Source organism: Rattus norvegicus, chromosome 5, assembly GCF_036323735.1.
Source record: "Rattus norvegicus strain BN/NHsdMcwi chromosome 5, GRCr8, whole genome shotgun sequence".
Taxonomy (NCBI): domain Eukaryota; kingdom Metazoa; phylum Chordata; class Mammalia; order Rodentia; family Muridae; genus Rattus; species Rattus norvegicus.
The window spans coordinates 124,956,976-124,984,331 of NC_086023.1; the positions used below are offsets into that span (position 1 = coordinate 124,956,976).

Consider the following 27,356-nt stretch of genomic DNA (forward strand, 5'->3'; position numbering starts at 1 on the left):
CTCTTGCATATTTTGTTGTTGTTGTTAAGTTTTCTTCCCTATCTCTTCTGATTAGTTTTGGTATAAAGTCTATTTGTCAGCTGTTAAAATGGCTACACCTTTTACCCTGAAGTGATGTCTATCCTTAAAGTTAAGATGTGTTTCTTCAATGTAGCAGGAGGATTGATCTTTCCTTTGTATCTATACTGTTAGACTATATGTTCTTCTTGGGAAATAGAGACCATTGATGTTAAAAGTTATCAATGAGTAACATCTTTTTAAAATTTATGTTATTTGGTATTGGTGGTAGTGGTATGAATGGGTATGTGTTCCCTCTTTTGATTTGCTGGTTTGTGATCATTTATTTATTGTGTTTTCTTGGTGTGTTAACCTCTTTTGGTTGAAGTATTCCTTCTAGCACCTTCTTTAGGGCTGTATTTGTAGATAGATATTGCTTAAATTTGTTTCGTCATGGAATGTTTTATTTTCTCCATCTATGGTGATTGAAAGTTTTGCTGGGTATAGTAGTCTGGGCTGGCATCATTTGTCTCTTAGAGTCTGTAGAACATCTGCTCAGGCCCTTCTGGATTTTAGTGTCATTAAGAAGTCAGGAGTTATTCTATTAGATCTCCCTTATCTGTTAATTGGCCTTTTTCTTTTAAGCATATAATATTCTTTGTTCTGTAATTTTAGTGTTTGGATTATTTTGTGCTGATGGAGACTTTCTGTTCTGGTCCTGTCTATTGGTGTTCTGTATGCTTCTTTACCATGATAGGCATCTCCTTCTTAGGTTAGGGACATTTTCTTCTATGATTTTTGCTGAAAATGTTTTTTGTGCCCTTGGCCTGTGCTCGTTAGTGTGTTCTCTCTCTCTCTCTCTCTCTCTCTCTCTCTCTCTCTCTCTCTCTCTCTCTCTCTCCCTCTCTCCATTATTCTTAGCTTTGATCTTTTCATAGTGTCCCAGATTTCCTGGATAGTCCACACCAGAATCTTTTTATTTTTAATTTTCTTCAACCAAAGTATCCGTTTTTGTTTTGTTTTATTTTTTCTTCAATGTCTGAAATTCTCTTTTCTAACCCTTTGTATTCTGTTGGTAAGGATTGCCTCTGAGGTTACTGCTAAAATTTTCTTCTTCAGATTTCCCTCAGTTTGTTCCTTCCACTTTTTGTTTGTATTTTCATATATTTCTTTAAAGGATTCAGTCCCCTTTTAAGGACCCCTATCATATTCATAAGGACTGTTTTAAGGCCTTTTCCTTATGTTGTTGTATTGTAATTCTCAGGGCCTTCTGTGGTAGGGTTGGTGGGCTCTAGTGGAGGCATATTGTGCTGGCTGTTATTGAGTTACTACTCTGGCGTCTAGGCATCTGGGTTAGACATTATTGTAATTTTAGGTACTGATATTGGGTCTCATCTTTGTTGAGTAGGTTTTTTTCCCTGCCTTGGTTTCTGTTGCCCTTTCTGGTTCTTAGGAGAGTGTGATGGCTGTGATCACTGGTAGGAAATTCTTCTGGTATCATGCTAGAAGTGGCCATTGTGAGTTCCAGGTCAAATGTATTTCTAGGTATTGAAAACACTTAGGAATGGGAATGGACTGGGAGTGGGTGCTGTGAGAGTCCACAGGAGGGAAGAAAGCAGGGCATTCCACCAAGGTCTGTTTAGCCCATGGTAATGGGGGCAGAGGATGAGGAGAGTCCATAACAGGTAGTCTGCTATAGAACATTAGAACTCTAACAATGATCTCTTATCAATCTCCAACTGCCACCCCCACTCACCATGGACCACAACTGCTCCTGTGCCTCAGATGGGTCCTGTTCCTGTGCTGGTTCCTGCAAATGCAAACAATGCAGTTGCACCTCCAGCAAGAAAACCTGATGCTCCTGCTGCCCTGTGGGCTGTGCAAAGTGCTCCCAGGGCTGCATCTGCAAAGGGGCTCCCGACAAGTGCAGCTGCTGCCTCTGAAGTGGGGGTGTCCCCACAACTGTGTAAATAGAATATGTAGGAAGGAAGCCTTTTTTTGTAGAACCCTGGCCTGTTCTCCATACCTTTTTCTATAAATAGTGCAACCAATAATAAAATAAATAAATAAATAAATGTTGACTTGAAAAAATAAAAGAACTCTAGATAACACTCAGGGATCCCCTTTGACAAAGTGGAGGGAGAGTGAAGATAAAAAGTTCACCTACCGGGGCTGGGGATTTAGCTCAGTGGTAGAGCGCTTACCTAGGAAGCTCAAGGCCCTGGGTTTGGTCCCAGCTCGGAAAAAAAAGAACCAAAAAAAAAAAAGTTCACCTACCTGCTTCACTGGGCTACTTGTCTCTGTCTGACTTGGAAGGTGGGTTCCCCAGGGAATGCCTTTGGAGTTGGGGGTTAGGGCGAAGAGATGGTGGGGAGAAAGGTTAGAGGAGAAGACCTGTGTGATTCACTGTAGACCAGGAGCAGAGAGGGAGGTGAGGCTACAGCAGGTGCTGAGCTCCAGAGCTGGCTATGAGACTTGGGAGATTAGATTTGGAGGAGAGGAGAAAGAGGTGAAGATCTTTGGTTAGCCTCCCTGCTTCCCAGGTTAGAGTGATCTGCCAATAGTTTCTTCATCATTTTTATTTCCTTTTCTGAGATCTCTGTTCAGATCCATAGCCCATTTTTGAATGTGTCATTGTTTTTTCCTCTTTCTTTATTTCCATATATATTCTGCATATTAATCCTCTATCAGATCTATAGCTGGCAGAAATTCTCTCCTATTCTGTGGGCTCCTTTTTCTCTCAGTTGATTGCTTCTTTAGTCACACAGAAGTTTTCAGTGTTTATGACATCCCACTTGGCAGTTGTTGGCCTTTAACTTTTGGGCAAATGCCATTCTGTTCAGAAAGTCCTTTCTCGTGTCTCCATACAGCAGGGCATTGCCCTTGTTTTCTGCCAGCATTGGCAGTGTTTCGGTTTCATGTCCAGGTCTTTGATCCATTTTGAGATAGTTTGTGTGCAAAGATAGACATTGGCCTGATTTCATTTTTCTGTGTGTGGCCATCCAGTCACCCCAGCACTAGTTGTCAAAGATGTTGACAGTGTATATTTTTGGCATCGTTATCAAGTATCAGATAGATGTAGTTATGTGTCCTCTGCATGTGTGGGTCTTCTGTTTCGCTCCATTTGTCTGTATGTCTGTCTTGTGTCAGTATCACAGTTTTTATTTCTGTAGTTCTACAATCTACCTTGAGATCTGGGATGGTAATCCCTCCGGCATTGTTCTTCTTGGCTCCTGATTGTGCTGTCTTTCAAGAGTTTCCGGTGCATCCAAATAAATTTAAAGATAGGGGTTTTTTTTTCTCTATTTCTTTAAAGAATGAGATGGGAATTTAGATTGGGAAATCATGAATCACTGAGTAAGTAGCTTTTGATACTTTCACAATACTAATTCTACCAATCCGTGAGCATGGGAATGAAAGCCTTTGATGGTTCCCACTGCACCATGAGCTACTCAATCTGTGGTTCACTTCACCTAGCGCATGCTTCATGTGAGTGGGTGTCAGAGTTGTGATCAACAGTTCAGATCCTGGAGTCCAATGCTTGGCTCCTGTACTCTGCTGTACCACTTACTCTCTGGGAAGTTCAATTATATCTTAATTTCCTCATCTGCATATGGAAAGAATTATAGTGTTTACTTCATAGGGATAAATAATTTGACACATAATTAATACAGTGCTTAGCATACAGTAGTGATCAGTAATCATTAATTAGCTAGTATTTACCTGTCCTCGTGAATATAATAAAAAATTTGATAACCTACCATCAGAGTCAGCCACATTAATTTTGAAATTTAGAACAGAGGAGGTGGTATATTTTATAAGCGTATCTAGCACTTTAATGGCATTTACTTGGTCCTTATAGATTTGAGTGTTTTGTGAAGAGAATTAGATTAGAGGTACAGGTGTCTAGGATTGAGTGATACTGTATTTATTGTTTCCCAAGTCAGAATGCTAAGTTATATATGTGAATGCATGTTTGTGTGCATATATAAACATGTAAAATATATGTAAAGATACATATACACAGAATGTGTGTGTGCTTGCTGTAAGAATGGTCTAATAGGAGAGCTAGTAGTGGTAGCAGAAATTGAAGCCCGTGTGGTAGGAGTGGAGAGCCATGTAAGAGCAGGTGGCCTCATATCTTCCTATAATTTATGTGCTATAATTTATGTTTGCTGGTAAATACCATAGAGAACAAGATACTTGTCATTCTGAAGATAGACACAGGCAAATGTACTCTGTATTTTGAGAGCACAAGAAACGTTTAGTTCCCTGATGAATTTTCATTTACTTATTTATGTATTTGTTCCTTTTTTTCCCTTTAAGACACCTTATCTTTGGCCTGGTTCACCTGGTTCTTGCAGTGCTTCTGCTGAAGCCTCTACCTTGTTGGTGTAGCACTTGAATCTTTTTTCTCTCATCTTTATTAACTTGGGTATTTCTTATTTACATTTCGATTGTTATTCCCTTCCCCTCCCCATCCTACCCCCATTACCGCCCTCCCCCTCAACAATCCCATTCCCTGGGGGTTCAGTCTTGGCAGGACCAAGGGCTTCCCCTTCCACTGGTGCTCTTACTAGGCTATTCATTGTAGCACTTGAATCTTAAAACTATTTTGTTATTTTGTCTTTTTTTTTTCCAGAGCTGAGGACTGAACCCAGGGCCTTGCGCTTGCTAGGCAAGCGCTCTACCACTGAGCTAAATCCCCAACCCCTTAAAACTATTTTGTAACAACTAACAAAATATCATTGTGCAGAAAAGAACAAGAAGGTTTTTAATTATAGTGTATGGAAATTTTGAAAAAACAAGCAAACATTGTAAATTAGATTACTTCTAAGAATTCAACTGAATGGAAACAATTCTCCAAAGCCAGTTGGAGACAACAGTATGTTACAAAAGGGCCAAATGTGATTAGTATGTTTCTAATTCTGTGGCATTACTGATTTAGGCCAATTTATTTGTATTAACAAAATTAAGACTCCCTAATCTCTTTTTAATATCAAATACACATATCTTGCTCTGAATAGAATTAAAAGAATTTTTCTTAGGATTATATACAATCTACATTTATGTCTGCTAGAAAAGACTTAGAATGAAAAATATCAAAGTATAATAATATTTTTATTCAACTTGTTTCCTTTACCTACTAATTTTAAATTTTTATATACAATAAAATTTCTTATTTAAGTGACAATAGAAGAGCATGTGGGCTCAGTGGTGGGAGGAGGTGGACTCTGTGAATATTACAGTAAACACATATTTTATGTCACCTCAGTATCATCAGAAACAGGAAAAGGGGCTGGAGAGATGTTTCAGTGCTTAGGGTACTTGCTGTCCTGCAGAGGACCCAGGTTTAGTTTCTAGAAACCACGTAGTGTCCCACACCGTCTCTCTAACTCCAGTCCAGGGAAATGAATCTTCTCGTCTGATCTCTACCAGGTATATGTGTGGTGCACATGCACACACACAGGCAAACACTGATACACATACATTAAAATCAATCTGAATATCTCTTTTTAAATAAGAAGTTTATTTAAACAACAAGTTGCTTGACTTGAAGGGAAAACTAAGATTATTTTATTCAAGAGTAATTTGTCCCTACTTAAAGACGGATTGCCCTACATGTAACAGTCATGCACTAAACAGTTATAAAAATTGCCCTTGGTTTTACAATGATCAATGGAAAACATTAAAATTCTCCAATCAAACAAGATACAAAAGGATTTTGTGTTGTTGGGTTCTTTTGTTAAAACAATGAGAGCAAAGTAACTTAATGGAATAAAAAGACAAGAGTTGAATGACCGTGCCAATAGTGGAGAAGGGGGATTTTTTCTCACAGAACCAGTACTGTCCCCAGACTATCTCCATCTGATGTCAATCAGTCAGAACAATGGCCCTTTAATTTAAAAAGGGAAAAGAGAAAAAGAGCAATATGCCTGTGCAATACACCAGTTGCTTATGTACAATAAAGAAATGGGGACAGGAAAATGAAGGAAGAGGGAAAGCTATACTGTAGTTGTCGGGATGTGGTGGGACTGAGTTGTCACTTTCTAATTGAGAATGTGTTCTTGGTCTATAACAAGCTTCTGGGGTAAAGTAGCAGGCTCCCTTTTCAGTAGACCTCTCCCCTCTGCTGCTGGAACATATCAATCGTACCGTCATCCTCCATTTCCAACTGTGCAGGTGTGTCTGTTTCGTTGATTGGCTGCCCATCAAACCGGAAACTGCTCTGCCTCATTGACAGACCCTGTTGTTCACAAAAGGCTTTCATTGGTTTACTAAGTTGTGTATGTCTCCTAAACCTCACCGCAGAACCATCTCGTCCCACCACCTTCGAATTAATATGACTGTTCTCCTCAGTCTTGACTCCTCCTGTGGGTTTCTTGTCAGCCTTAGCAAGTGCCGGAGTTGCCTCAGCTGCCACTTCACAAAAGAGGCACCCAGTCCGCACCGAAGGAGCACAGGAGCAGCATGGGGAGCAGCGGAAGGAGGCGGCAGCAGTGGCGGATGAGGCAGAGGGCGCATACACATGTCCTGAATATCTTCTAAAGTTTATAAAAGGATAATAGGCCTTGGGTCAAACTCCCTATTTAATCAAGGCCTCAACCAAGGACAGCTGATAACACCTTTATCTTCTCTGACGCCGTTTCCCCTCTGTAATCATTTGTTGTTTGGTGGTTGTCACATTTAACCATTATCTTATGTGGAAAAGGAAACAGTTGTCATGGCTTGTAAAGAGAAAACTCCCTTTGACCATAGAATTCTGTGACTCTGGTGTAATTACACTTTGCAATACTTCTTAGCCTGATTAGATGTCGAGGTTTTATTTTGTGTGTGTGTGTGTGTGTGTGTGTGTGTGTGTGTGTGTGCGCGCGCGCGCGCACGCACACATGCACGAGTGCTCATATATGTGAGTTTAAGTGTGCAGAGCATGTAGAGGTCTAAGAACAACTTGTGAGACATTGCTTTTCTTTCACTGTGAATTTGGGGACTCAAACTTAGGTCATCAAGCTTCCACAGCAAGCTGCTTTACACACTAGGACATCTCCCTGGTGGCCCTAAATGTCATTATTAAACTTAGGAGAGGATTTCTTAGAGTTAAGTGCTTTGGACTGGTGGCCTTGCACAAAGCATTTGCTAGTGGGAATTTGCCAAGTTTGGAACCTCACGTAAATGTGAAGTCAAATACTCTCTGGAATTGCTTCCTGCCCATAGACTGTCACGAGGGGCACTAGCTCCTCGGTGGCCCCCATTCTCCCTTATCTTAAAGCCCATGTCCTATTAGAACTGAAAGTGGGTGCAAAGCTCCATCCTGGTAAATATAAGAGGGCATGTGTGGGTCTTGATACTAAAGTTTCAACCTTTTCAATTCTTTAGATCTTCTGGAACTTCCTTTCAGTCACATTTTTTTTTAACCTGTCAAATTATATGTGTGGCTCCAGAAAAATCAAGAAAGGAAATTTCCTTTTTCTATCTGGTAACACACAAAATCCGCCATCATACAGAAGTGAAGGTTCTAAGAATCCGAATGGCTGCTCAGACCAGGTAGCAAGAGATGAATAATGGTGACCCTCAAGAAATATTAACTATTATCGTGATTAATAAGTTTACTGTTTGAGAACATAGTTTGTTGACTAAGCCATGGGAACCCCTTCTATGGAGAGTACAGCTGGGTATGGGGGCTGACAGACTTCTCTAAAAAACACAGGGATTGTACCAGGACCCCAGATTAATGGTCCCGAAGTAGATGGGCCAGTAGAACCAACAACAAAAAGTCCCTTATCCATGCATTAGCCAGAGATCTTTCTTGCTCAAAGCTTCATTTTGAAGATAAGATTCCAGGGGTCCACACAAAATTCAGAAAGTTCTAGTTTCTAAAACCATCTTTAGCATTCACAGTGCAGGTAAAAGAGTATCGATGCTTCTTGAAGAAAAGATGGTCATGATGAAGGCATTATTAAGAAACATTAAAGCTTTATGATGCTGAATTTGAATTATGAGAGGTTCCCCACAGGAAAGTATGAAATTTAATGTTATATCTGTAATAAAGGATCTTTATAAGATACCTTATAACATCCTTCAAAATACAATAACGTGACCAATGTAATATTACTAGTATGATTTTTGTGGCACCATTATGTAGAGGAAAAATGTTTCATTCCATATCCCCACCATATCTGTAAAGTAGATTCTGTTATTGGTATTTTACACAGTGGAAAATGGAGGCTCAAACTGTTCATCCAGTGCTTTCAAACTGGCATTTGAAGAGAGCTGGAGTTCCGGTTCCTTCTGTCTGCAGCCATGCTGCTGGCCTGGCTGGCGTTCTATCTCCGCATGGTTCTAGCATTCTGCACACATTTTTCATAAATGTGGAGATAAATAAATTGAACCGTATAGCTCTTATTTACCCATGCTCTCCATATTGATCCACGCTGTTTAAAATCCAGATGGATCTTAGATCTAGCGCCAATGTCTTGGAAAAAGCAGCACATTCTTAGACAGCAAGAAAGGGAGTTTAATCACCACCGACACTATCTCTTTCCTAATGATGGGCGTGCAAAACGATCCTTGTAAACTTGTCTGAAAGATGTTGCTGCTTCCCACCCCTCCTCCTCCTCATCCTCTTCTTCTGCCCCTTCCTCCTCCTCCTCTTTTTCTTCTTTCCCTCCTTTTTTCTTCCTCTTCCTCCTCCTCTTCCTCTTCTCTTCCTCTTCTTAGAAAAATGGTTAAAATACTTTATAATCATCTAAAATCAGATACTTACTCATTTTTGACAAAGCTTATGCAAGAAATTGATTGTATATCCTCTTTCAATTTCTCCAAAACTGTTTCTTATTAATAAGGCTAATTTCCCACTGCTCTGATGAGATCATTAAATCATCAGAGCGTGAGATACACAGCACAGTCTCTAATTTAGCAACGTTTCTCTCAATAATCTTCTGCAGGGGGTGAGAATATGAAAGAAAAAGTTCCTAAAGGATTAGAATTCTTAAGTTTTCTTTTTCAGAAAAATGGAACTAGTCTTGTATTTTTTAAAAAACTGTAGAGAATATGCAGATAAAGACCAGGAAAAAGGAGATGGCTCAGAGGTTAAGAGTGTTTGCTGCTCTTCTAGAGGACTCAAGTTCTGCTCACAGCACACACGTCAGTCAGCTGACAAGTGCCTGCAAGTCCAGCTCCAGGGCATATGATACTGTCTTCTAGCCTCCACAGGTAGCCTTATGTAGATGTATACATGTACGCACACGTGCTCGAGCGCACGCGCGCGCACACACACACACACACACACACACACACACATACACACACACACACAAGCATGCACGCACACATATGCTTACACGAAATAAAATTCCTTAGCCCTCCTGTGTGTGGAGGTAGAAGGATTGCATGGAGTGATGTCTCCTCTAGGTCTCCACATGTGATGTGCGTGCCTCCTTTGGCCTGCAGCACAGATGTACTTCTCACCTCTAGAGCCAACACCTATTATGGATTCAGGGGTGTGTCCAGGCAGACCTTTTCTATATTAGAACTACAAGTTCATTTGCTTGTTAAAATAGAACTTTAAGTTTTTGTATAAAAAGCAGGTTTCTCTACCTTCCAAGGCTTGTTGTTGAGGAAAGCGGTTTTCTAAGCAGACGTAGGCAAGTCTAGTCTGTGGCGTTAGACTGCTGTGCTGTAGCCTATCAAACGAACATCACATTTGTTCACATGTTCCTCACTGGGCGGCTAGGCTGCTTGAAAATGTCACACATGTGGTTGATCCAAGTGAGTTTTCCAAAGCCATTTATTTACCAAAGAATAGACTTGCAAAATAATAGCAATTAGACAGCTTCAGCTTTCAAGACCCAGACATACAGTCTCCCACATTGGCTGTGCCAAGTCTCTCCCAAACCATATAAAGATTTACTACTTCTCAATTTTCCCACTGAACATGGTGTCATCCTCAAGCCGAGATTCACGAGGATCTGATGGGTGAAGGAAGTGGTTCTCTTTCCATTTTCCTCTTTACTGCGACTTTAAAGAATTTAAATTCAATTTTGTGAGGGCTTCAACCTGATTTTTCTGTGGTCACTATAACGATAGCTTTCCAGGTGCTATCTCTTTTCTATTGATGAAGAGCTTTCCATGGGCTATCCCTTTTCTATTGATGAAGAGCTTTCCATGGGCTATCCCTTTTCTATTGATGAAGAGCTTTCCATGGGCTATCCCTTTTCTATTGATGAAGAGCTTTCCATGGGCTCTTTTTCTATTGATGAAGTTTCTGATGGAATTATTACAGATATTAACACTTTTTTGCACTTTGTCATTAACTGCAGTATTTGTTGGAGATCAATCTAGATAAGAAAATTTAACCCCATGAAATGCTTTTTCGTGTTTATTGACATCTGGTATTTTTTTCATATTAAAACTGTGATTGATAAGAGTGGTATATTCTTTAAGGCTGAGACATCCTTGTGGTTGTGGAATAAACTCTTTTGTTCTGGAGGTACTCTTAGTACTGATTAATTTCTTTTTCTAGGATTTCACAAGCAGGGCTGGGTTGAATCCTTGTAAGTGAGCTTTGAACTCTTTCAATTTTCTTTTTTTTTATTTGATCATATTGTTTCTCATGCGAAGATAATACACATTAAGAAAATAACTCTTAAAATTAGTAACTTTACCTTGATTCTATTTTCTGAAACTTTCTCTTCACCTCACTGGCAGGGGCTGGGAGGTGGCTGAGTGTTAAAGCTTGTGCTGCACAAACATGGGACCTGAGTTTGTTCTTTCCTGTTTATGTTGGTGTTGAATTGTGCTGGCCAAGTCTCTGCCTTCTGCTAGTGCTGATTCAGTTTCAGGAGTTTCTCTATGCACAGGGACCTCTGCTGACCACACCTAGCTTCACAGCTGTGACTAGGACAGGTTCTCCCTCCCTCTTGCTTTCATTTGTTTGTCTTTCAAGGCAGTGTGGTAGTGGTAGTGATAGTTAATCTCAATCAGGGGTTTCTATCCCGCCTTTGATCATTCAGTTCCCAGATGAAAGACACACAACCTTTCTATTTATGACAAGCCTTTAAAGCACTAGAGCTGGGCAGAGATCTCCCCTCTAAGCTATCAGTGCCTACTTGCCCATCAGTAACCCCACATTATAACTTTCCATGTTCCACCTGGGCCACTCTTAACTCAAATTGGCCAGCCCTCATGGCCATGTTTTCATAATCACCTACCCCATGGCATCTTCTTCTCTCTCCACCTTCTTCTCTTCTCCCTTGTGGTCCTGCCTCAGACTTTAAGCCCCAGGAACCAAAAACTCACCTACCTCTCCTCTTCCCAGCTATAGGCTGTAGGCATCTTTATTTAACCAATAGTTTTTAAATTAAGGAGCAAGGTTACATAGCATCACTCAGTATATATGAAGATTTCCTCATCCCTTGGGTCATCCAGACCTTGGGAGCCACTATTGAACATAGCTACAGACCAAACCTCAACAAGCCAGGGTCTTTTCAGTGTAGCCTTGGCTGTCCTGGAACCCGATCTGTAGGCCAGGCTGACTTCAAACTCACAGCAATCCACCTGCCTCTGCCTCTGGAGTGCTGGGATTAAAGGCATGCGCCACCATTGCTCCAGTCCTACCCTCTTGAGTCTCCCCAGATTGAGTCCTTTGGGGTAGCTGATGTTCTAAAAGGAATCGTGTCACAAGTTCAGTGGGAATATGGGAGGCAGGCACCGTGCTGAGATCTCTGCAAGTTAAAATACTGCTTAGAACACACACTTGCCCTACCTGTGTGTGTGTGTGTGTGTGTGTGTGTGTGTGTGTGTGTGTGTGTGTGTGTGTGACTCCACCAGCTTAAATGTAGGCTCCCTAGCTTGTGGTTGTTCCCTGTTTTCAGGCTTCCAAGATAGCACAATTTTATTTATTTTATTTATTTTATTTAATTAGATGTGTGTGTGTGTGTGTGTGTGTGTGTGTGTGTGTGTGTATGAGTCTTTTGCCTTCATATGTGTTTGTGTACCACATCCATGCCTAGTGCCCACAGAGGGCATCAAATCCCCTAGAACTGGAGTCAACGTGTGGGTGCTGAAACCCAGGTCCTATGGAAGAACAGCCAGTGCTCTTAACTACAGAGCTACCATTACAGCCAGGTAGCTCAGCTTTGAACACTAGACTCCCTCTCAAGATGGCACCCAGCCACTGCCCTCCTGCTCTCACAGGCCATTCTTTTCTACTGCTGACCTACCACAGAGGAACTGCTGCCTGACCAAAGTCTACAACTAGATTTGAGACACCTAGCAACTATGGCTTGTCCTGAAGGGTGAGACTACTGTTCTCTTTGCTTCAGCACCACCTACCTTATTGTTGGATGGGGCTTTTACAGCCCTTTCCCAGAACAGGAAGCCATATTGTACTTGTCTTCAGTTTAGCCAACTGCCAGTCTTTTTGTTCTGCTTTTCAACTGTTTTGTCATTGCCTTTGGGAATTTCCAACACTCTTCCCCTGTGAAATAGAACCTGTTCTTTCTTAAGCTACCTCTCATCCTTAACCAAATCACACAGAGGCAGATTTCTAGCCTGGTGCCTTATTAATCTCAGGAATTATATTTATGGGCTAGGGAAATGGCTCCATCAGTCAAGTTCTTGCCTTGTAAGCACAGAGACAAATTCAACCCCCTCCCCAAATCTTATAAAATGGCCAAAGGTGATGAAACACACTTGTAATCTCAAGGCAGGCAAATCTCTTGCCAGCCAGCCTAGCTGTTCCCGGCCAAGTGAAAGTCTCTGTTGTAGAAAGCAACATAGATGGCACCTAAGGAATGATGCCCAAGGTTGAACTCTGGCTTCCACATTCAGGAACATACAGGTGCACACATGAACACACGTGCACACAACCAAAAGAATTATCTTTATGATTTCTTTATCTCCTTTCTCTTAACCTTAAATATGTAGAGTCTTCTTTTTGGGGCTCTCTTATTTTTACCTAGTAGTTACTATTATTGACATAGTTTTTTTCAAATACTTAAATCACACTCTAGTAAGTTTATTGTCTCCATTGTATACATCTTCCCACTGTTCTAAGGTGGCTCACATTATCCCATGCTTCTCAAACTTTGACAATAATCTTGTTCTAAGTGACGATTGTTTCCTTTGGAGGCTTAGATATTTTGGGCATGAGAATATTTCTATCCAAGTACACCAGAGTTGCTTTATAATGCAATGAAAACTCAGATGTCACTCTTAGGCAATGAAGAGATAGTTTACTATGAGTCAACATGAATGAGGACGGCCTGGGGATATGAGTGTAAGTTGCCCCAAATGCATTCTTATAAGAGGAACCAGTTACATGAAACTTTTATAGACACAGAACAAAAGAAAGCCACAAATCAATAGATTTGCCAAGTACATTGAAGGGGACAGCCTGGATTGAAGCAAAGCAAGGAAGTCTCCGCTACATGATAGCAGTATTAGCCCATGGTGTTCGAGGCTCTTACCCGCTTTCTCTTCTATTAGTTTGAGTGATTCTGGTTTTCTGTGGAGGTTCTTGGTCTACTTGAACTTGAGCTTTGTACAGGGTGATAAGAATGGAGTGATTGATTTTCCGTCTTCTCTATGCTGACTGCCAGTTGAACCAACCCCATTTGTTGAAAATGCTAACTTTTCTCCACTGGATGGTTTTAGCTGCTTTGTCAAAGATCAAGTAGCTATAGGTGTGTGGGTTCATTTCTGGGTCTTCAGTTCTATTCTACTGATCTACCTGCCTGTCTCTGTACCAATACCATATAGGTTTTATCACTGTTGCTCTGTAATAGAGCTGGAGGGGAGGGATAGTGACTCTCCCTGAAGATCTTTTATTGTTGAGAATAGGTTTCACTATCCTGGGTATATTGTTACTCCAAATGCATTTGCAAATTGTTCTAACTCTGTGAAGAATTGACTTGGGATTTTGATGGGGATTGCATTGAATCTGTAGATTGCTTTTGGCAAAATGGCCATTTTTACTATATTAATCCTGCCAATCCATGAGCATGGGAGATCTTTCATCTTTCCATCTTCTAAGATCTTCTTTAATTTTTTCTTCAGAAACTTGAAGTTCTTGTTATACAGATCTTTCACTGCTTGGTTAGAGTCACTCCAAGGTATTTTATATTATTAGTGACTATTGTGAAGGGTGTCATTTCCCTAATTTCTTTCTCAACCTGAGAAAATAAAGGAAGGCTACTGATTTTGTTTGAGTTAATTTTATGTTCAGCTACTTTGCTGAGCTGAAGTTGTTTACCAGCTGTAGGAGTTCTCTGGTAGAATTTTGGGGGTCAGTTAAGTGTACTATCATATCATCTGCAAAGAGTGATATTTTGACTTCTTTCTTTCCAATTTGTATTCCTTTGACCTCTTTTTGTTGTCTAATTGCTCTGGCTAGGACTTCAAGGACTATACTGAATAGGTAGGGGGAGAGAGGGTAGCCTTGTCTAGTCCCTGATTTTAGTGAGATTGCTTCAAGTTTCTCTCCATTTAGCTTGATGTTGGCTATTGGTTTGCTATATATTTCTATTACTATGTTTAGGTATGGGTCTTGAATTTCTGATATTTCCAAGGCTTTTATTAGGAAGGGGTGTTGAATTTTGTCAAATGCTTTCTTGGCATCTAATGTGATGATCATATGGTTTCTTTGAGTTTGTTTTTATAGTGCATCCCTGGGATGAAGCCTACTTGATCATGATGGATGATCATTTTGATGTGTTCTTGGATTTGGTTTGAGAGCATTTTATTCAGTATTTTTACATCGATATTCATAAGGAAATTTGGTCTGAAGTTCTTTTTCTTTGTTGGGTCTTTGTGTGGTTCAGGTATAAGTGTGATTGTGAATTCATAGAACAACTTGAGTAGTAATAGTTTGGAGAGTATTGGTATTAGGTCTTCGAAGAAGGTCTGATAGAATTCAGCACTAAACCCATCTGGTTCTGGTTTTTTTTTTTTTTATTTGAAGACTTTTAATGACTGCTTCTATTTCTTAAGTGGTTATGGGACTGTTTAGATGGTTTATCTGATCCTCATTTAACTTTGGTACCTGATATCGGTCTAGAAAATTGTTCATTTCATCCAGACGATCCAGTTTTGTTGAGTATAGTCTCTTGTAGTAAGATCTGATGACTTTTGGGTTTCCTCAGTTTCTGTTGTAATGTCTGCCTTTTCATTTCTGATTTTGTTAATTTGGATGCTGTCTCTGTGCCCTTTGGTTAGTCTAGCTAAGGGATTATCTATCTTGTTGATTTTCTCAAAGAACCAGCTCCAGGTTTTGTTGATTCTTTGTATAGTTCTTTTTGTTTCTACTTGGTTGATTTCAGTCCTGAGTTTATTTGGTACCATCTACTCCTCTTGGATCTATTTGCTTCTTTTTGTTCTAGAGCTTTCAGGTGAGGTGTGAAGCTGCTAGTGTACGCTCTTTCCAGTTTCTTTTGCAGGCACTCAGAGCTATGAGTTTTCCTCTTAGCACTGCTTTCGTTGTGTCCTATAAGTTTGGGTATGCTGTGCCTTCATTTTCATTAAATTCAAAAAGTCTTTAGATTCTTTATTTCTTCCTTGACCAAGTCATCATTGAATAGAGCATTGTTCAAATTCCATGTGTATGTGGGCTTTCTGTTGTTTTTGTTGTTATCAAAGACCAGCCTTAGTGCATGGTGATCTGATAGGATGCATGGCATTATGTCAATCTTCCTCTATTTGTTGAGGCCTGTTTTGTGATGGATTATATGGTCAATTTTGGAGAAGGTATATTCTTTTGTTTTAGGATGAAATGTTCTATAGATAAACTGTTAAATCCATTTGATTCATAACTTCTGTTATTTTACTGTGTCTCTATGTAGTTTCTGTTTCCATAATCTGTCCATTGGGGAGAATGGAGTGTTGAACTCACTCACACTTATTGTGTGAGATGCAATGTGTGCTTTGAGCTTTAGTAAAATTTCTTTTATGAATGTGGGTGCCCTTATATTTGGAATGTAGATATTCTGAATTGGGAGTTCATCTTGGTGGATTTTTCCTTTGATGAGTATAAAAAAACTTATCTTCTTTGATAACTTTTGGTTGAAATTTGATTTTATTGGATATTAGAATGGCTACTCCAGCTTGTTTTTTGAAACCATTTGCTTGGGAAAAGATTTCCCAGCCTTTTACTCTGAAGAAGTGTCTGTCTTTGTCACTGAAGTATGTTTCCTGTATGTAGGAAAATACTGGGTCCTCTTTACATATCCAGTCTGTTAGTCTATGTTATTTTAATTGGGGAATTGAGTCCATTGATGTTGAGAAATATTAGGGATCAGTGATTGTTGTTTCCTATTATTTTTGTTGTTAGAGGTGGAATTATGTTTGTGTGGCCATCTTCTTTTGGCTTAGTTGAAAGAAGATTACTTTCTTGCCTTTTCTAGGGTGCAGTTTCCCTCCTTGAGTTAGAGTTTTCCATCCATTATCCTTCGTAGGGCTGGATGTGGAAATATATCCCCCAACCCCGTCCCCTCCCCTTCTGCATGTGTGTTCCCCTCCCCATCCAATACCCATTAACGCCCTCCCCCCAACAATCCCGTTCACTGGGGGTCCAGCCTTGGCAGGACAAAGGGCTTCCCCTTCCACTGGTGCCCTTACTAGGATATTCATTGCTACCTATGAGGTTGGAGCCCAGGGTCAGTCCATGTATAGTCTTTGGGTAGTGGCTTAGTCCCTGGAAGCTCTGGTTGCTTGGCATTGTTGTTCTTATTGGGTCTCAAGACCCTTCAGCTCTTTCAGTCCTTTCTCTGATTCCTACAACAGGGTTCCTGTTCTCAGTTCAGAGGTTTACTGCTGGCATTTGCCTATGTATTTGCCATATTCTAGCTGTTTCTCTTAGGAGAGATCTACATCCAGTTCCTGTCAGCCTGCACTTCTTAGTTTCATCCATCTTATCTAGTTTGGTGGCTGTTTATATCTGGCCACATGTGGGGCAGGCTATGAAGGGCCGATCCTTCAGTCTCTGTTTTAAACGTTGCCTCCCTAGCCCCTCCTGTGGGCATTCTTGTTCTCTTTTTAAAGAAGGAGTGAAGTGTCGACATTTTGGTCATCCTTCTTGTTTTTCATGTGGTCTGTGCATCTTGGATAATTCAAGCATTTGAGCTAATATACACTTATCAATGACTGCATACCATGTGTGTTTTTCTGTGATTGGGTTACCTCTCTCAAGGTATTTTCTAGTCCCATCCCTTTGCCTATGAATTTCATGAAGTCATTGTTTTTGATAGCTGAGTAGTACTCCATTGTGTAGATGTACCATATTTTCTGTATCCATTCCTCTGTTGAAGGCATCTGGAATTTCTGCAGCTTCTGGCTATTATAAATAAGGCTTCTATGAACATAGTGGAGCATGTGTCTTTGTTGTATGTTGGAGCATCTTTTGGGGACATGCCCAAAAGAGGGATAGCTGTGTCCTCTGGTAGTGCAATGTCCAATTTTCTGAGGAACCTCCAGACTGATTTCCAGAATGGTTGTACCAGTCTGCAATCCCACCAACAATGGAGGAGTGTTCCTCTTTCTCCACATCCTCGCCAGCATCTGCTGTCACCAGAGTTTTTGATCTTAGCCATTCTGACTGGTGTGAGGGGGAATCTCAGGGTTGTTTTTATTTGCATTTCCCTTATGACTAAAGATGTTGAACATTTCTTTAGGTGTTTCTCAGCCATTCGGCATTCCTCAGCTGTGAATTCTTTGTTTAGCTCTGAACCCCATTTTTTAATAGGGTTACTTGTCTCCCTGCAGTCTTACTTCGTGAGTTCTTTGTATATTTTGGATATAAGGCCTCTATCTGTTGTAGGATTGGTAAAGATCTTTTCCCAATCTGTTGGTTGCCGTTTTGTCCTAACCACAGTGTCCTTTGCCTTACAGAAGCTTTGCAGTTTTATGAGATCCCATTTGTCGATTCTTGATCTTAGAGCGTAAGCCATTGGTGTTTTGTTCAGGAAATTTTCTCCAATGTCCATGTGTTCAAGATTCTTCCCCACTTTTTTTTCTACTAGTTTGAGTGTATCTGGTTTGATGTGGAGGTCCTTGATCCACTTGGACTTAAGCTTTGTACAGGGTGATAAGCATGGATCGATCTGCATTCTTCTACATGCTGACCTCCAGTTGAACCAGCACCATTTGCTGAAAATGCTATCTTTTTTCCATGGGATGGTTTTGGCTCCTTTGCCAAAAATCAAGTGACCATTAGGTGTGTGGGTTCATTTCTGGGTCTTCAATTCTATTCCACTAGTGCATCTGTCTGCCTCTGTACCAATACCATACAGATTTTATCACTATTGCTCTATAATACTTCTTGAGTTCAGGGATGGTGATTCCCCAGAAGTTCTTTTATTGTTGAGGATAGTTTTAGCTATCCTGGGTTTTTTGTTATTCCAGATGAATTTGCAAGTTGTTCTGTCTAACTCTTTGAAGAATTGGATTGGAATTTTGATGGGGATTGCATTGAATCTGTAGATCACTTTTGGTAAAATGGTCATTTTTTTACTATATTAATCCTGCCAATCCATGAGCATGGGAGATCTTTCCATCTTCTGAGATCTTCTTCAATTTCTTTCTTCAAAGACTTGAAGTTCTTATCATACAGATCTTTCACTTGCTTGGTTAGAGTCACACCAAGCTATTTTATATTATTAGTGACTATTATGAAGTGTCATTTCCCTAATTTCTTTCTCAGCTTCTTTATCTTTTGTGTAGAGGAAGGCTACTGATTTATTTCAGTTAATTTTATACCCAGCCACTTTGCTGAAGGTGTTTATCAGCTTTAGTAGTTCTCTGGTGGAACTTCTGGGGTCACAAATATACTATCATATCTGCAAATAGTGAGATTTTGACTTCTTTTCCAATCTGTATCCCTTTGATCTCCTTTCACTGTCTGATTGCTCTGACTAGGACTTCAAGAACTATACTGAATAAGTAGGGAGAGAGTGGGCAGCCTTGTCTAGTCCAGATTTTAGTGGGATTGCTTCAAGTTTCTCTCCATTTAGTTTAATGTTAGCAACTGGTTTGCTGTATATGGCTTTTACTATGTTTAGTTATGGGCCTTGAATTCCTGTTCTTTCCAGGACTTTTACCATGAAGGAGTATTGAATTGTGTCAAATGCTTTCTCAGCATCTAATGAAATATCATGTGGTTTCTATCTTTGAGTTTGTTTATATATTGGATTACATTGATGGTTTTCCATATATTAAACCCTCCCTGCATACCTGGGATGAAGCCTACTTGATCATAATGGATGATCGTTTTGATGTGTTCTTCAATCAGTTTGCAAGAATTTTATTGAGTATTTTTGCGTCGATATTCAAAAGGGAAATTGGTCTGAAGTTCTCTTTCTTTGTTGGGTCTTGTGTGGTTTAGGTATAAGAGTAATTGTGGCTTCATAGAACAAATTTGGTAATGCTCTGTCTGTTTCAATTTTGTGGAATAGTTTGGATAGTATTGGTATGAAGTCTTCTATGAAGGTCTGATAGAATTCTGCACTGAACCCATCTGGACCTGGGCTCTTTTTGGTTGAGAGACTGTTAATGACTGCTTCTATTTCCTTAGGAGTTATGGGGTTGTTTAAATGGTTTATCTTTTCCTGATTTAACTTTGGTACCTGCTATCTGTCTAGAAAATTGTCCATTTCATCCAGATTTTCCAGTTTTGTTTTATATGTTTTTGTAGTAGGATCTTATAATTTTTTGAATTTCCTCAGTTTCTGTTCTTATGTCTCCCTTTTCATTTCTGATTTTGTTAATTTGGACATACTCTTTGACCTCTGGTTAGTCTGGCTAAGAGTTTATCTATCTTGTTGATTTTCTCAAAGAACCAGCTTTTGGTTCTGTTGATTCTTTCTATGGTCCTTTTTGTTTCTACTTGGTTGATTTCAGCTCTGAGTTTGATTATTTCCTGCCTTCTACTCCTCCTGGGTGTATTTGCTTCTTTTTGTTCTAGAGCTTTTAGGTGTGCTGTCAAGCTGCTGATATATGCTCTCTCCTGTTTCTTTCTGCAGGCACTCAGAGCTATGAGTTTTCCTCTTAGCACAGCTTTCATTGTGTCCCATAAGTTTGGTTATGTTGTGCCTTCATTTTCATTAAATTCTAAGAAGTCTTTAATTTCTTTCTTTATTTCTTCCTTGAACAGGTTATCATTGAGTAGAGCATTGTTGAACTTCCATGTATATGTAGGTGTTCTTTCCTTATTGTTACTGAAGACCAGCCTTAGCCTGTGGTGGTCTGATAGGACCCATCAGATTATTTCTATCTTTCTATATCTGTTGAGGCCTGTTTTGTGACTGATTATATGGTAAATTTTGGAGAAAGTACCATGAGGTGGTGAGAAGAAGGTATATTCTTTTGTTTTAGGATAGAATATTCTATAAATATCTGTTAAGTCCATTTGGTTCATGACTTCTCTTAGTCTGTGTATGTCTCTGTTTGATTTCTGTTTCCATGATCTGTCCATTGATGAGAGTGGGGTGTTGAAATTTCCTACTATTATTGTGTGAGGTACAATGTGTGCTTTGGGCTTTAGTAAGGTTTCTTTTATGTATGTAGGTGCCCTTGTATTTGGAGCATAGATATTTAGAATTGAGAGTTCATCTTGGTGGATTTTTCCTTTGATGAATATGAAGTGTCCCTCCTTATCTTTTTTGATGACTTTTGGTTGAAAGTCGATTTTATTCGATACTAGAATGGCTACTCCAGCTTGCTTCTTCAGACCATTTAATTGGAAAATGGTTTTCCATCCTTTTACACTGAGATAGTGTCTGTCTTTGTCTCTGAGGTGTGTTTCCTGTAGGCAACAAAATGCTGGGTCCTTACTATGTATCTAGTTTGTTAATCTGTGTCTTTTTATTTGGGAATTGAGTCCATTGATACTAACAGATATTAAGGAATAGTGATTGTTGCTTCCTGTTATCTTCGTATTTGGAGAGGTGAGATTATGTTTGTGTGCTTGTCTTCTCTTTGTTTTGTTGCAAAATGATTAGTTTCTTGCTTTTTCTAGGGTGTAGCTTGCCTCCTTGTGTTGGGCTTTACCATTTATTATCCTTTATAGTGCTGGATTTGTAGAAAGATATTGTGTAAATTTGGTTTTGTCATGGAATATCTTGTTTTCTCCATCTATGTTAATTGAGAGTTTTGCTGGATACAGTAACCTGGGCTGGCATTTGTGTTCTCTTAGGGTCTGTATGATATCTATCTGTTCAGGATCTTCTGGCTTTCATAGTCTCTCATGAGAAGTCTGGTGTGATTCTGATAGGTCTGCCTTCATATGTTACTTGACCTTTTTCTCTTACTGCTTTTAATATTCTTTCTTTGTTTTGTGCATTTGGTGTTTTGACTATTATGTGACGGGAGGAGCTTCTTTCCTGGTCCAATCTATTTAGAGTTCTGTAGGCTTCTTGTATGTTTATGGGCATCTCTTTCTTTAGGTTAGGGAAGTTTACTTCTATGATTTTGTTGAAGATATGTACTGGCTCTTTAAGTTGGGAGTCTTCACTCTCTTCTATACCTATTATCCTTAGGTTTGATCTTCTCATTGAGTCCTGGATTTCCTGTATGTTTTGGGCTAGTAGCATTTTCTGTTTTACATTATCTTTGACAGTTGTGTTGATGTTTTCTATGGAATCTTCTGCTCCTGAGATTCTCTCTTCTATCTCATGTATTCTGTAGGTGATGCTTACATCTGTGACACCTGATCTCTTCCCTAGGTTTTCTATCTTCAGGGTTGTCTCCCTTTGTGCTTTCTTTATTGTTTCTATTTCCATTTTTAACTCCTGGGTGGTTTTGTTTATTTCCTTCTCCTGTTTTGTTGTTTTATCCAGTAGTTCTTTAAGGGATTTTTATGTTTCCTCTCTAATGGCTTCTAGTTGTTTACTTGTGTTGTCCTGTATTTCCTTAAAGGAGTTATTTATTACCTTCCTAAAGTCCTCTATCATCATGATAAAATGTGATTTTAAATCTAAATCTTGCCTTTCTGGTGTGTTTGGATATCCAGTGTTTGCTTTGGTGGGAGAATTGGACTCTAATGATGCCAAGTAGTCTTGGTTTCTGTTACTTGGGATCCTGCACTTGCCTCCCACCATCAGGTTGTTTCCTATGTTAGCTTGTCTTGCTATTTCTGACAGTGGCTTGACTGTCCTGTAGGCCTGTGTGTCAGGACTGCTGTAGACCTGTTTTCCTGTTTTCTTTCAGCCAGTTATGGGAACAGAATGTTCTTCTCTCAGGCGTGTAGTCGTTCCTGTCCACTGGCTTTCAGCTGTCCCTGTTGGCGGAACCAGAAAGGCCTGCCCCTACTTCTCCTGGGTCCCTGTGCACAGGGGGCACAGATGGCACAAGGTGTTTTCCTCTTGAGTCAGGAATGTGGGCAGAGAGTAGTCTCCTCTGGTTTCCCAGGAGTGTCTGACCCTCTGAAGGTCTAGCTCTCCCCCACACCGGATTTGGGCACAGGGAGCTGTTTGACCGGTTCAGTTCAGATCCGGGTTCAGTCTGGACCATGGGGCTCCTGCAGCTTGACTGCTCATATCTTCCTGTGTCGAGAGACACAGTTTCCTCTTGGGCCAGGGATGTGGGCAAAGGTGGGCAGAAGTGGCAGTCTCTCCTGTCCTGCAGTTTCAGGATTGCCCACACTTCTGGGTGATCAGCTCTCTCTCCCACAGGGTTTGGGAGCAGGGAGCTGTGGGCCAAGATCAGTGAGGTTCGGGCGCCAGCCAGGAAGTTTGCCTTTGTGTGTCCTGAGTCCACCAGGCAGGTCACTTGGAGCAGAAAAGTTGGTCTTACCTCTGGTCTTGGGCCTGAAATCGCTCCTCGGGGCTGACTTTCAGCTTTCCATGAGGGCAGCAACCAGAAGCTCAGGTATCTCCTTCTTTAAGTTAGAAAATTTTTTCTTTTATGATTTTTGTTGAAAACACTTTTTTTGTGTGTGTCTGACCTGCGTTTCTTTTCCTTCCTCTATTCCTATTATTCTTATATTGGGTTTTCTTATGATGTTCCATATTTCTTGGATGTTTTAAACCAGAATCTTTTTAGATTTAATATTATTTTCTTTGACAGAGGTATCCATTTCTTCACTGTCTGAGAATCTCTGTTGCATCCCTTGATTGTGTTGGCAAGGCCTCCGTCCAAGGTCCCCATTCAAGTTTCTAAACTTCATATCCAGATTTCCCCCAGGTTTCTTTATAAATTCCATTCCACTTTCAGGTCTTGAACTGTTTTATTCACTTCCTTCCTCTGCTTGTGTTTTTATGCCTTTCTTTAATGGATTTATTAATTTCCCTTTTAAGTACCCCTATCAGATTCATAAAGGCTATTTTAATGGCTTTCAGACATTTTCCAAGACTCAAAACCTATTGTTGTAGGGTCGCTGGGCTCTAGTGGAGGCATATTGTCCTGGCTAGTTTTGCTGTTTTTTGTTTTGTTTTGTTGTGTTTTCTGGCTTTTAGGCATCTGGGTTTGGGAAGATTATAATTCTTGATAGTGATATCTGATTGTGTTTTTTTGGGTGGGTGTTTTGTTACCCAGTTTCTGCTGCCTTCTCTGGTTCTTAGGAGGGTTGGGTAGCAAGAAATTTTTTGGTATCCCACTAGATATGGTCACTGGGGCTTCCAGGTAAACTGTGTTTCTAGGTATTGGAAGGTGACTCTTAGGAATGGGGATGGGCTAGGGAGATCTGAGGGGATCCACAGGAAGGAGGAGAAGGCAGGGTGCTCTACCAGGATCTGCTTAGTCCCCTGGGAATGGGGACAGGAGGAAAGAGAGGCTGTAGTAGGTGGTTTACTGTAAGGCTGGATATGAGATTTGAAGATTGGATTTAGAGGAGTGGAGGACAGGTGAAGATTTACAGTTAGCCTGCCAGCTTCCCTAGTTGGAGTCAAGAAGCATGTGATTTCAATGAACCCTTTTTCTTCCATTCTTCTCAGTGCAGAGTTGGAAGAAGCACATAATTATGACACAACAATTTCATATCTGAGACACTCTGGCAACTCCATTAACTTGTGTGCTGCAGGAGAAAGTGCTGAAGGTAAGTCTGCCAAGGCCAACTGATATTATAACCAGTGTGAGTAAAAGTGTGTCAAGATCATAGTTCCCCTACAGCCAGTGAGACATTAAGGTTATCACATTCATTCTGCTCTGCTGTCTTAACTTCCTTTTTATCTCTCCCATATCTACTCTCTTAACAATCTTATATACATCAGTCCAGTTGGGCATCAGCGCTGATCTACAACCTTAATACCTAACTCCTCTATGGTCCTCCTCCTTTCTCCTATTTCATTCCATCTCCAATCATTTTAACCGCTTTGCCCTTTGTATGTGTGTAGGAGGAAAACTCAAGATGCTGTGATTCAATGTTTCTCACTTGTCTTATGGAAACCTCACCTCTCACATCACATACCTAGTGTGTGGAGATGGAGACAACACATGATGATAATTAGGCTCTGTAATTTAATTAAGAAAAGAGGGGTTATCTAGTAACTCATAGAGTCCGAACCTAAGTCCCTCAGCCTTTCATGATGCTCAGAAGGTTCATGAAACCTTCTGAAAAAGGAGATGCCCAGAGGAAAAGAATGAGAAGCAGAGACTCATAATATTACTGCAAGTTTCAAGGTCTTTGTTTTACTGACAGAATCATCCAGTTCTCTGTAGAAGCCATAAATATCAGCACTAGACTCAATACTAGGACTTACAGGGCCAGCACTATGGACTGCATTTCTCTACTAGGCCCTCTGTGCAGATGTTTGATGATTGAATGCTCCCACACTGCTAGAGACAGGAGACTGAAGATCAGAGAGGTTGAGCTGTACATGGTTACCCAAGTACTGTTGGTAGAACAGTAGTGTAAAACAGGCTCAGCCTGTCTGGACACACCATGCTCTGTCCATAAATCTAAGCTGCATCTGACTCAGGGGAGCTTATCTCCCTTATTCTAGAAGGCTCTTCTGGCTCAATTATTGCTGTACCAACATGAAGACTAGGTTCCAGGAAAGGAGTCCTGGAATATGTACTTAGAAAGTTTGTACTGACATTTCACTGTCCTTTTCCAGGAGTGAGAAGTTGAACAGCTACTAGAAAATTCTACTGGGCAATGTCTATTATCAGTGATGCTACCTTGAACACTTAAAATTTAGAAGCTAGATCCAGGCCTGGGATGAAGCCCTACAATTGGCTACTGATATCTGCCAGAGATGAAGGATTTTGTTGTTGTTTGCTTTTTGTTTTGTTTTCAATCCACTGCCCCTCCTACGATTGTAAGGTTCTAACAATCTAAAAGTCAGATGGTTGTCTTTGTGCCCTGATAAAGTTTGAATTGGGATAAATCAGATCACCTGTAAGAAACCAGGATTCTCCCCAAGGTAAAATACTAGCCATAGGAACAGAACAGGGCTTTGTACTTTCTAATGTTTGCACTGAACCCAAGAAATCTTACAGTACAGATTCTGATTCCATGGCTCTGGTATGGGGCCTTGGAGCTCCTTTTCTAACAAGTTCACCATTCATCTGATACTCCTGGTCTGTCCACTGTACTTTGATTAGAGATGCTAGGGCCACATGAAGGCAGAATTCTCACTCCTTAACTTTCTTCAAGACTAAAGGCTCACAGAGACAAGGGGAAGTTTCAGTCTGAGCCTACACCTTTTTTCTCTGGATCCCTGAGTTAACCTTACCCAAAATCTACCATTGTGGAAATGCCTCATCAGGATCCTGGTTAGGGATTCTCTGTTGGTCCATCTTCCTCATGACAAGCTGAGCTGCAGGGGAGGTCTATGGATGTCTTAGACATACAGGACTACTCGTGCTAGAGATGAAACTGAGGGTTGACTAGGGAAAGCTGGGAAAAATATTGTTCATTCACTCTGGGACACAAATTGGGCCTCATGGGACAACATTTCAGATACCTAAAGAAGGAATTGCTCACCTAAGCCTCTCTTCAGTCTTTTCTGAAGAGTCACTTCTTTGTCATACTTCAGGAGTAATGCCATCAAGTAGAGTCAGAAAGGGCTCAGAAAATGAGACCTGGTCCAACTAAGAAACGACTGTGTAGAACAGCAGACCATCAGATGGGACAGGGTAGAGGTGGCTAAGACTACCTTTGTAGAAGGGCATCTTCGTAGTAGATAGGGATAGACCAGGTAAGACTTAAGAAACTGGAGATCTATGGTCAGTGGTCAGGAAGATTTCTGTGGTATGCCCTACCCCTTTACAAAGACCAATGGAATTGACAAATCTCTAGAAAGAGTGACTTAAAAAATTAACAATCTCAGGAATAAAATGAGGATCTCCTCACAGACCCTGTGGGTACCAAGCAATCAGGAAGCATTAGAAAGCACTGCACATCCATGAATTTGGCAACTTAGACAAAAGCAAAACAATCCTTCCTAAAGCACAGACTATCATGGATCACCCAAAATAATTTGATAACCTGTGACACTTAGGAATATCTGAACTTAGAACTTAAAGTGTCCACCCAAATAGGGGCTGAAGTTATGGCTCAGTGGGTAGAGCTTGCCATGCAAATATGAGAACTAGAGTTTTAATTCCCAGGGCAGGCGTGAAAGCTAGGAGGCATAGCTACTCCCTATAATCCCAGCATTTGGGAAGCAGAGATAGGAAGCCCTGGAGAATCAGTGAGTTCTGGGTTCAGTGAGACAGCCTGCCTCCGAAAGTAAAATGAAGAGCAGTTAAGGATACCCAACACTAAGCTCTGGCCTCCAAGTATACATGCACATCCCTAACACACATGGGAGTCCACATACATGTGAACGTAATATACATTTGCACATCTCCATTACACATGGTGTGTGCGTACATGATATATACATACATGTGTGAATATACATACCATATAAACAAGTTCCCCAAAGAGCATCTACACTCAGATGATTTCATTGAAACGTGCTTCCAAACACTTAAAGGTTTGATGTTTTTCACTGTCTTCAAGAATAGAGGCAAACCATTTCTGGCTCACCTCATGAAGTTAGCATAAGCCTGAGAGTAAGACTAAACCGACAGCAACCCGCATGTCAATGTCCTATCTGAGAGTGACTGTGAAGACACATAATAATTATTAAAGATATTAATAATAGAATTCAGCAAACATAAGTGCCCGTAGTTTGTTTCAGAGATGCAACACTGACTCAGTATCCATAGGTCAATCAATGAAACCCACCATAATGAAGGAATGAAGCAGTTAAATCACACAGTATATTCAGAAGGGACACTGGGAAAATAAGTGACAACTACAAGAAGCCTGCAGAACATGCTGCTTGATGGTAAAGGCCAACAATTTTCTCTCCAAAATCTGAAACAAAGCAATGTCCTCACTTACTGTGCTTACTCAGTGTAGAGCCAAGAGTTCTAAC

The 27,356-nt window shown here is 40.4% G+C and overlaps 2 protein-coding genes and 1 pseudogene across 3 annotated transcripts in view; 2 read left to right on the forward strand and 1 right to left on the reverse strand.

Annotated features, from left to right (window-relative positions):
• Positions 1 to 27,356, forward strand: part of Fyb2 (FYN binding protein 2) — a 123,863-nt gene that overhangs the window by 50,971 nt on the left and 45,536 nt on the right. For both annotated transcript variants that reach the window (XM_063261317.1, XM_017593779.3), the window contains exon 5: positions 23,919 to 24,019. In XM_063261317.1, coding sequence (XP_063117387.1) covers positions 23,919 to 24,019 — 101 coding nt within the window. The remainder of the gene's footprint in view (positions 1 to 23,918; positions 24,020 to 27,356) is intronic.
• On the forward strand, positions 1,618 to 2,067 carry LOC134479020 (metallothionein-2-like; annotated as a pseudogene).
• Positions 6,110 to 7,250, reverse strand: Sumo2l1 (small ubiquitin-like modifier 2). The gene is made up of 2 exons (XM_063288683.1): positions 7,187 to 7,250; positions 6,110 to 6,420 (listed from the first exon to the last, which is right to left on the reverse strand). Exons 1-2 carry the CDS (start codon positions 7,248 to 7,250, stop codon positions 6,110 to 6,112), a joined length of 375 nt encoding a protein of 124 aa, XP_063144753.1.